The sequence below is a fragment of the Battus philenor genome, unplaced genomic scaffold, assembly GCF_028537555.1.
Source record: "Battus philenor isolate CCGP_79_NKW_IND1 unplaced genomic scaffold, ilBatPhil1.0.hap1 SCAF_21, whole genome shotgun sequence".
Taxonomy (NCBI): Eukaryota; Metazoa; Arthropoda; class Insecta; order Lepidoptera; family Papilionidae; genus Battus; species Battus philenor.
Window position 1 is genome coordinate 2973161 of NW_027181684.1, and position 11263 is coordinate 2984423.

Sequence of the window (11263 nt, forward strand, 5' to 3'; positions counted from 1 at the left end):
AAAATCAATCAATTGCTTAAAATAAAAATTTGTAAATAAAGTTGTAAAAATAGTTGTAAAAATAATATTTAGTGAATCTGTTCACGAGGTTGACATTTGCTTTTCGCGCCAATTTGATTACTTTCTAGTTAAGCGTGCTAAATAATAAATTTAACGTGTTTTTAAGACTACAAGTAAAAAGTTTGTCTTTATAAAGTTAAAGTTCCCAATAACGCTTAAATAACCTTACAACCGTATATTTAGTAAAGCGGAGTTTTGAGAATTTCGGAGTTTCGCTGCGAAATCGGTAGAAAAACTAAGACCATCGACGTTACTCATAGAATTGTTTGTCTAAAGTGGCAGTGAAGAGAGCACATGGCTGGTGGGTCTGGGGCAGAACAGTTTTCGAGTTGCGACTACGAACCGGCATCATTAGACCAACCACTACGTTGACCAAAGACAGTAAATTTCGTAAGAAGTCTTTGAATGTGGGCAGCGAATGTCCGGTCATCGCAGCCAAGAGCAGGCTTTAGCTTTGCAGTGGTCGTTTATTGGTTGATGATAATAAATGAAAATGCATATTTGTGTCGAAAATTCCGGTTTGTATGTGTGAGTGAGATGATCGACTACACCTATTTATGTGGGGAGGCTCGAAAATTGGTCTTAATATAGAAATCTAATTAAATTTAACAAATTTATCTATTAATAATTAATAGAATGGGCTTTCATAATTGCTAAAATTTAAAAAAAATCTATTCATAATAGGTGAAGATGGTCTCGAACATTCGATTTCTGATTATAATCTGTGGCGCCTTAAAACAAATATGCCGTTTAGGTCGCATAAATACTCGCTGGTATAATTTCTAACAAAAATATAGCGTTGTATAATTTCCATTGAAATAATAAACATTTGATAAACACTATATGATGACGCAAAATGATAACCTGTTGCACTCGTACATATTTACAGGGGGTACATTTTCTCTGAACTTTGTTTTCTTTGAGACTTCATTACATAGCACGTATATTGTAAACACTAATTACGTGCAATGAAGTTTTAACATATTTTATTATTAATCAGTATGTACTTAACTTATCAGTAAATAAAATGTATTTTATTTGAACATGATTCTTTAAGCTTTTGTGATTGTTATAATAATATTAGTTGTTAATGTATAGTTACTGAAAAATAAAAATACAATAATTGCCATGATGATCATACTATTATGGCTGAAACTTGTTTTTTTTTCTTCAAAATGTCTTATTCCTTTTTTTTATAAAAAACGTAATTTTTAAGATTTATTTTCGATTTTTCAAACTATATTTAACTTTATTCATGACTTTCAATTATGAATATAAGATAGTTCAACCTGTTAGATCGACATTTCAGCCCATAGACGAACACTGCAAGGTGTAAAGCCTCCCCCAAAGATATCTATGAGGGATATACCATAATCGGCACACTTGACAATCATAGTATTGTATCATGGTATATGTAGGATACTGCTGCCCATTCTTTGAAAATATATTAGTATGTAGTGGCAGTTCTATAAAATTAATGTTGTGTGAATTATATAAGATTGTATCCTGAGAACTGAACCTGCAAACAACACTAGTCTCAATTCTTACCTCTGGACAACCACTGTTCTACTGTTAGTTCATGTAAATCCAATCAATGTAATGATTTGGTAAGTTTATAGAGCAACATCGTTTAAATTTTGATTTGGAATGCTTATTTACTGTATTACTTGTGTCTTAAATATTAGGTACATTGGAAAATAATAAGAAGCACTGTTAGGGCGTAACATTTATTGTTCACTTAGTGTGTGTGGTGGCATGGTGTGCCTGAGCGGCTGCCTTCCTCATTTGCGCCAGAACGTTGCTCATCTCTTCACGCTTCCTCTTAGCGCGGGTGTGGGTGCCCAGGCGTCTCTTCAGGAACTTCAGAGCGCGCTTGTCCTTTGACACCTATAAGCAAAACAAATATTGTTAACAACTTCCTAATTTTTAGTAGATCACTAATCTGGATCTAACTAGCTCACTCTAATTCAACAAAAAGTGCAATAAAGTATAAAAAGTTATTGCTAATTACAAGCCTTCAAATTTATATACAATATTGTAACAACTGTATATAATTCTTTAATCTCATCTTCATTTCACTTGTAGGAACTGCAGTGCTGAACATTGGCCTCATAGGTTTATAATAGGACCTGTTGGGCATGGCCAGTGTAGCATTTGGTTAAACCTTGACAATACTGTCTATGTTACCTTGTAGATGGACATTCTATGTTGCAAATGCCACTCCATGATGTTCACAATCTTAAGGCCCTATACTGGCAACCTATGTTACACTATGCGGCCTACCTATTTTGATATATTGATTAGCTCTCAGAAATTTTTCATAGTGATTTAAAAGTTTATATATTTCATTTATGTGTGAAAAGATAACAAACACAATGAAACATATTAACTTATTTATAAATTGCATGCTTCCATCAATTTATATATAATGTTACTAAAATAGTTTTAAAAAAGAGTTTATTTATTTTTAAATGTATTTGAAAAAAAAAATAAGGTGATTTGTTAAAGTTTTAAGAAGGGAATAGCATAGCTTTCATAACAAGTTTATCAAACTTTAATATACATAATGGGGCTTGTTTCTTTCATAGTAAATCTATTCATTGAAATTTACATGAACTATGCATTGATTGGAATTTGAAGACTTGAAGTAATACAACCAATGATACATATCTGCAACTTACAACATATACATATGAACTACTTGATGCATTTCTATAAAAAAGTTGCAGTTTACTGGCCCCTATTATTTGTAAGAGTTTATTCTTGTAGTTTATTGTTTTGTATATCTTCATCTTGCATACATACCATCCATCACACACATACTATATATATATATTCATAGGTAAAAATTAATTATGTACTGCATGTAGAATAGAAGTAACTAGATATGACATTCTTATATTACACAATCTCTAAGGCAGTTATCTCTGGATAAAGAAATTCATGATGGTTTCTCCAAATATGATAGACAAACACTTGACTATGGTAAGTGATGCCACAGTTTTTATTGGTAAAATTAGACTTTCATAACATTATCTATATTTCGTCTAGCCATAAAAACCTATGTAATTTAAAAAAAATATACTACTTTTATATCTGTAATTTTTACATAATTGTTCATTGTGTATTCCTTTATATATGAACTAATATATTATTTTATGATATTAAAACGGAGTGTGGTGATAAAAAGAATTGAATTATTGTGATTGCATTATAAAAAGTAGGTGTGGTCCCAAATATGGTTTTTAAAATCATACATATACATAGTATTATTCAAATGTTTATGTATCGAGCTATTGGTTCTGTTAAGAATTTTCCTGTAGAAGCAGTGCATGCTGCTATTGATAACTGGCCTCAATGTTTAAAGGACTGTTTTGCAGCTAATTGAGACCACTTCAAGTAAGCTTTATATATATCAATGGTTTTATATTAAAGTATTAATTTAGGAAGCTGTAATAGTAATTGCATACTTTAAAAAAATGTTTTTAATTGTAACAAAATTGATGGAAGGCAGTGGCGTACCTGGGGGGGGGGGGGCGGTCCGCACCGGGCGGCACTTACCTTGGGGCGGCATTTTTTATATTTGCTTATAGTTGTAAAAAGCAACTTCTTCATTTTCTTTCTTGAATTGTAAATGAAAATTTTGTTCCCAACATTGTAATTTTGTTTAGAATTTTTTTAACAATTTCAATCAGTGTCGTTAGTTGCGAAAGAAGCTTCTCAAAATTGAAGTTGATAAAAAATTATCTTCGTTCTACAATGAGTCAATTAAGACTACAAAATCTTGCAATATTGTCAATAGAACAAGAAATTGCAAATAAAATAAAATTTTAGAGCATTATACACGATTTTTCTAGTATGAAAGCTAGAAGAGTAGGTATTATATATGAGTGCATACAAATATGTCTATAAAAATTTACTCTGTGTATTAATTAATATTGATTAAATAACTTAATAATTTATTTATATGTATTAATTTATAAAAACCACTATTTGATTGACTTATAATAAAAAGGGCGGCAAAAGTTCTAGGTACGCCACCGATGGAAGGACTAAGTAAAAGTCCTGTAAAGAGACCTAACATAATTCCTTCTTTAAATTTAATGAATGATTGAAGGTTATAATATTCAAAAACAGAAGATACTGCCTAAAGTAAAATAAACAGTATATAACCAATCCACACAAGGGACCATAAACAATTGTACCAAAAATGAGAGTGCCTATTTTGAGTGATTTATAATACCATAGCTTTAAGTAACTAACTTCTTCCATCAACTCTAAATACTATGTAGTAATTATTGTGATACCACAATACCAGGTCTTTTCTATGAAGTCTCTTGAATCTACATACTCAGGGGGAGTCTGCTTAAGTGATCTAAGAATTAAGTATATATCTCTTAACCCAGTAACAACTGAATTTACTGTTACAAAGTTATTAATGCAAAGAAAAATAAAAAAATCTCCTTGAATAAAGGCTGAAGATGAGAGGCGATATAATATGAAAGGTAACGAGATATGAAGAGGAATCATCAGAGCTAAGTTCACAGACCCTTCCGCTCAATGAACTCGGCTCTGATGTAGCTGTAAAAGCTTTCGGGCCATCAGCATTAACATCAACAGAGAATAAGTAGGAAAAGAATAAAAAATATTGTGAAAAATAGAAGAGCTAGCAAAAAAAATATGTGAATAAATTATTAAAAAAATATTGTCTCTCCACCCATGATTTATCACCCATTTAGATAAATTATAAAAAGATTTAGATATATCAGGGGCTCAAAAACTATCATTGTCAACAGTCAAACAACAATAATCCATAAAAAATGGCCAGAGCCTCTAAAACATTTTCTTGTAACACTTTCAAATTCAATTTCAGTTTATATTGTAACATACTTATTATGCACACAATACTGCCGACAGGGTTCACCATGAACAGATATCTTTATAGCACATGAGGATAAACATAGAATGATTGTATTGTTTCATTTACAATGACATACTAAATCTTGTCAGTGTATTAGTATTAAAGAGTTGTAAAAATAAATATTTAATAATCCAACACACACACAATTCTATAAAAGGCATAATTAATTAATTTGACTACATAATTGAGTTTTTTTTTCTGTTTACTAAGCATAAATAATCCGCAGATATTGCAAACTTAGTGAATACACACTTTGCGGCTGGAATTTCCGATAATAATTCTTAACAGACTTCTACTCAGTGTAAGGAATATTACTTTCAAATTACATCTAAAAACCTCTAAGCCTTATGGTTCCGGAGATATGATGAGGCAGTACATGAACAAATTAGACATTATGATAAATAAAAATATTAGAAAAGTTAGGTTAGTTGTCGAAATTTGCACCTGGCTAACAAAAGGGTAGGTTATACCTTAATTTAACTATTAGGGTACAACAAAGTTAAAAGGAAAGAGTAGACAGGACTTATATCTGATGGGATATAATATGGGATTTCATTCCATTGCAGAGGAAATGAAAGGGTTATACTATATTAACAGCTAAAGTCACAATGTTTTTTAACACCTGTAGTTAAATCAACAGGAATATTTTCTAAGAAAACCACTGTTTCATTAACATTAGTCTAACAACCAATTAGAAGAACTTTAAATATAAAATGTCAACAAAATTAATATATGTCAATCACCCTCAAGTCTACCATGGCAATGTTGTGTGGACCGGAAGAGTGATATAGATCCAGGTATCTAGTTAATAAATATTACCTGGAACATATGACTGAAAGAAGTCCTAAAACATATAAATATACTTAAAGATTAATTACAAACCTTTAGTAACTCCATAGCCCTCTTCTCATATTGAGCGTGTCCTACGACCTCGCGAACTAGATCACGCACGAATTTGGAGTGCTTGGTTTGAAGCTGAAATATTAAAACTTGAGGATTAAAAAAAAATTCAATAATTAAAAACAGAGTTATCAGTTAAGAGTTATATCTAGCGTAATTTGTGAATTACATTTAAAGTAAGCCTAGAGAAAAAAGGAATTTGAGTACACTCGAATAATAAACTCGAGGGAAATGGGTTTGTAGAATGCGAGTGGCTTTTGTCAAACAAAAACATAACCTATTAAGAATAGAAACATGAATACTTACACCCTTTAGACGAGCTGGTCTTATTCTAATAGCTTTGTCTGTGATCCCCTTCTTTCCTGCAGATATTTTAGTTGTTTTGTGGCCTTTCCGCAGACCAACTGCGATCTCGAACCTCGGCGCCATGCTGAAAATAACAAACTTTTCAATTGCAGCACTTGAAATAGACACTTGTCTTATTCACTCATTAACATTAGAAACTTTATATAATTCATAATCTGTATTAAATTCACTGATTATAACGATAATTTGAAATATTTAAAATCTTTACGTACATCACAGTTTGACATAAAAGTCCAAAGAGAATTATTTCGCTTTTTAACTTCTTGACAAGCGTAAGAATATAGACTAAAGAACAGTCATCATATGCACAGATCATAAAATAAGCGTAAAATTGAATTTTGAAATTTCAATTCTTTGCTACTCGACAACTTAAATAATAACAATACGGGTATAATAATTGTTTAAAGCATAAGGATCACTTTTTAAAAATATGGGAGTTATTTCTATAGGAAAAATGTCGACACTGACAAAGACCAACTAAACAAAACCTTTCATAAAATTTGCTCGAAAAATTCTCAAAGCTTTCTTCCAAAGTACCTTTGGTAACTAAAGATCACAAAATTTTTTCGGCGAAATTTAGATGACATTTTTTTGGTTGACTTCAAAAATAGAATATAATCACTTCTTGCACTATTACTTGCATGTCTCAAAGATTACACATTTTAATACATAAAAAATATGTTTGTAAAAATTGTTTTGTTTATGTTATTTATTAAGCAATTCAATCAATACGGTATATCTGGATTTGTAAACTTCTACAGCTTACGTAATCTTTAATGGTAACAAAATTAATTTTGATAAATCATAATAAACCATGACGACTTCAATTTCAATTCGATTTTAGGTCTGTGGGTCTAAAATAGTCAATTTGACATTGACGTTTAAGTCTCATATTTACATGTTATTTACTTAAGTAATTAAAGGTTATTTTTTAATTTTTTAAATAAGTTTCGGTACTATTGTTTTACTTGGCTCTCTTAATATTGTGAATGGATGAATATAGATAAGGTTTTATTACAAACCGTCTGAATTTAAAATATAACCTTATACTAACGCAAGTTTTGGTCCAAATATTTAAATAATGGAGGTTGGCGCTGTAAAACAAGCATTTAATAATGAGGTTAGTAGTGAAGTGCCATCGATTTATTATAACATAACGTATTGTCCCTCACTTTAAGGTATATGCAAGTGTACTTATATGTGAACATGTGTTTACAACATCGCAGAGTTATCGCATCTTTGTCGTATTTATCTATACTAAGTATATGCAGCTTTTTAATACGGATTGTAGTGTTACCGGTGAGATAAATGACAGTAAATCAAACCATAAGTTGTGTCTTTGTTCAAGCACAATTAAGTTGATGTTAAATAAGTTAGCTTAAATTAGCCTTAGCTTTATTCACAAGCAATACTGGGACTGGTAAACTATGCTATGTCTGGCTTGTCAGTGTTTTCTTGTATGTTTGAGACATAATTTGACATAATGAGCTATATTTTTTTCAACAATGGTTTAAAATGATTGTTTACTTTCTTGTTAGCTAAATGCTGTAGCATTCTCCTACTCTAATGTTGGTTGTTACTTTTAATCTTTTGAACTTGACATGACTTTGGTGTGATTTCTCTTTAATTTGCCAGATAATGGCTATTACATAAATAAAAAAGAAAGAGATGATTATAAGAAAATGAGTTTAAAAAATGATGCATGAAAGCTTATGATTACATTTCCTTTAAATTGTTGATCAATCATCTATCTACTTGCTTATTAATCTGTAGTAGTATAATGATAACCATTTATGGCAAATAATTATAGATAGACATTTTTAATAAGACAATTGGAACATGACAACATTGTAGAACAATTCAATTGTCATTGTGATATTTCATTTTATCATGAACTATACATGTGGAGGTTTAGTGCCGCACTCCACCTACTTTACTACATAGCATCGGACTACCTATCAAGGTCATGTTGCAATTTATGAGGACATAATTTTTTTAATAAACTAATTTCACTCAAGTTTTCTAATACTTTGTAGAAGCTTCTCATAGAAAGTTAAGAAATCCTTTATTGGTTTGGGCGATGCTTATAATAAAGTTCCTCAAGAAAAATTAGATCTACCATTTATTAGTTTTAAATCTAAAATTAAAAATATATAATTATAGGAATCTTATTACAGCATTTAAAAGTTTTTAGTTGCACTAAACATGTGGAACTTGGTTTATTGACTCATTATAATGTATTAATCAAAATTATTAAATTCCGTTTAAAAAAGCACCTGTTGACTTTCTGGCTGGCTCTTCTCAACAGATCAGGGATTCAGCCTTGCTATGTATAATGGTAAAATAATCAACAATTCAAAAGGTCATATAAATGTCAACTTAATAAAGATATTTTGAATTTGAAAAAAAAAATTACTTTTCAATGCAGCTTGGCAATCGCAGCCTTTGAGTGTTTTAGTCATTATCACATAAAATCCTACTTTTTCATTTGGTAATTTGTACTGTTTACATGTTAGAAAAGTGTCAACATTATTTATACACTGGAACACAGCACTAATAATTTTATGTATATAAAAGAATTACAATACAATACCTGGCGATAAATATTGGACATTGACCTTTAGAAAGAGACAATCGGCTTAATTCGGTTTCATAGAGGGTTATCTCTGCCCCACACTACCTATGGGACATTTTGCCAGTACATAGTTGATGTGCAATATTTATCACCACTGTACTAACAATCATATTTTAATTTTTAGTTCCAACGTTGATTATACAAAGCTAAGTTAGGACAATGTTAATAAAGGTTTTATTTATTTCAAGTACGAAATATATTTGTTCCAGATTATACTAATGAAAAAAAATTTGAACCAAGCAAGAATACAAGTCATACATAAGCTTACACGGAAAGCAAAAACTTTAGCAGAGAAGAAAACTCAAGAAAAGTTGAAGGAGAAGTTTAGAAAGAAAGCAGAGTCTGCTGTTAAAGAAGTACTAATTATTAAGGTATGTACTTGTTTCAAACTAATGATGTTTATTTTCTATTTATATTTACACAAAATAACATGGATAACATTATATTATAGAGTTGGTGAACTCTAGAACCTATACAATTAAGATGTCATGCAAAAAAATGTTTTATTAAAATAATACACGGGGCTGAAGGCTGTGTAATAGTCTCTTTATTACTGGCCACTATGGCTATAATATTTTTTAGACTTTAATTATTCTTGGACATTAAAATTAAATTTATAATGCTGATTTGAATTCGAACACTAGCATGTTATTGCTCAGCGACAACCAGCGCACCAGCAAAACCAGCACAGAGACAACCTCAATGCATCAAGATTGTGTCATGCCAAGGTTGCATCATGAGACCAATCACTATAATATCCTCCCAGTGTAAGAGAAGTCTAGTAGGAACATTTGGTGGATCAAGGCAAAGTGAAGTTGATTAATCTTGGGGATGGTCTCCAACAATATGAAAAAGCTATATCAAAAGTGTCACTAAAAAGCGAATAAATGATTGTCCTACAGACAGTAACCAATAATTATTATTGCGATTTTCTCTTCTTATGAGGTATACATTAATTCCCTTTAAAGCTTTTATGCCTATAACCAACCAATGTCAATTTAAATATTCCACTACATACACTAATTGGGAGTTTTTGTGTTTTTCCAGAAAATTAAAGCAAAGGACCTTGCAAAGTTTATAGTAACACATGAGGGTGAGTTAACAAAGTTTTTGAATAAACCAGAAGTGGACCAAGAGAAGGCATGTGCAAGATTATTGCTTCATAAAAGCCTCCAGGAAAAATATAAATATATCAGAGAAAGATTTGGCAATACTTCAATACAGGATTTGTTCATGTCCCGATTGGAGAGGAGAAAATTGAAAAAAGAAGCGAGAGAAAAGCAAAAAAATAAGAAAAAGGCAAAAGAGGCATCTAAAATGGTAAATGCTGAAGGTAGTTGGGACGTTGAAGAATTAGGCGATAACAAAAACGGAGATGTACAAAATAAATTATCTATTAATGAAGATGAAGAAGATGAAAATGATCCTAGTGAAGCAGAACAATCTGATGAAGAAGTTAATAGTTGTGATGAAAATGAGGAAGATAATTCAATGTCGGATAGTCAAGAATCAAACAATGATACCACGCAGCATAATGAAATAGAAGATGATGATGATAATAGTAGTGACAGCATCATAGCTAAAATTGATAAGGATATTACAAGTGATAAAGTTAAACTAGAAATAAACACAACTAATAGAGAAAAACCTGTACTATTAAATAAACCTAGCAATAAAAAGAAAGATGTTAACAAGAATAAAAATTTTAACGAAAAGATTCTTAAAAGAAAATTCAATAAAGAAACAAATGATAGTCCTGTACAAGAAGTAAAAATTGTCGATCCATTCTTCATTACACCAACAGGTGAAAGCTACATGTCAGTTGTTGAACCAAGACAACCAGATGAAGTCAAAGATATCCATAGTCAAGGCAATAGGAAATACAGAAGGGCTGTAATGTTTGGCCATGTACCGAAACCAAAAGAGAGAAGAAATGACTTTAGACAAGAAAGAAGATTTAAAGACTTATCTGATACAAATAATCAATTTAACAATTATAGTAGAAAGAATAATATTAAATCAAATGTTAATGTAAAGGAAGAAAGTGATAAAGTTGAAAAATTACATCCGTCATGGGAAGCTAAGAAGCGGAAATCTGGTATTTTACCTTTTGAAGGGAAAAAGATTGTTTTTGATGATGCATAATAAACATTGTTAATAAAGTTTGTTATATGATATTATGTGTTTAATTTTCTATAATTATGTGTGTATAGGTGGTCGCATAGACTGGACTTTTACTTTTTATGAATATTGATGTGTAGCACTGAAAGAGCATACTGTACCTTTGAAAATAAATACACCTAACAATTTTTAATTAAGAATATATTTATAGTAAATTTGGATGTTGTGGAGGTAGAGAGAGGTCTAGTAGTAAAATCTCA

The 11263-nt window shown here is 30.6% G+C and overlaps 2 protein-coding genes across 2 annotated transcripts; one reads left to right on the top strand and one right to left on the bottom strand.

Annotated features, from left to right (window-relative positions):
• Positions 1-1773: 1773 nt before the first annotated feature.
• Positions 1774-6543, bottom strand: RpL36 (ribosomal protein L36). Its single transcript, XM_068766447.1, has 4 exons — positions 6460-6543; positions 6188-6311; positions 5864-5956; positions 1774-1947 (listed from the first exon to the last, which is right to left on the bottom strand). Exons 2-4 carry the CDS (start codon positions 6308-6310, stop codon positions 1795-1797), a joined length of 369 nt encoding a protein of 122 aa, XP_068622548.1. The 5' UTR covers position 6311; positions 6460-6543; the 3' UTR covers positions 1774-1794.
• A 605-nt stretch (positions 6544-7148) lies between these two features.
• Rlb1 lies at positions 7149-11059 on the top strand. The gene is made up of 3 exons (XM_068766568.1): positions 7149-7367; positions 9092-9253; positions 9930-11059. The coding sequence occupies exons 1-3, from the start codon at positions 7329-7331 to the stop codon at positions 11025-11027; spliced, it is 1299 nt and encodes a 432-aa protein (XP_068622669.1). The 5' UTR covers positions 7149-7328; the 3' UTR covers positions 11028-11059.
• The last annotated feature ends 204 nt before the right edge of the window (positions 11060-11263 follow it).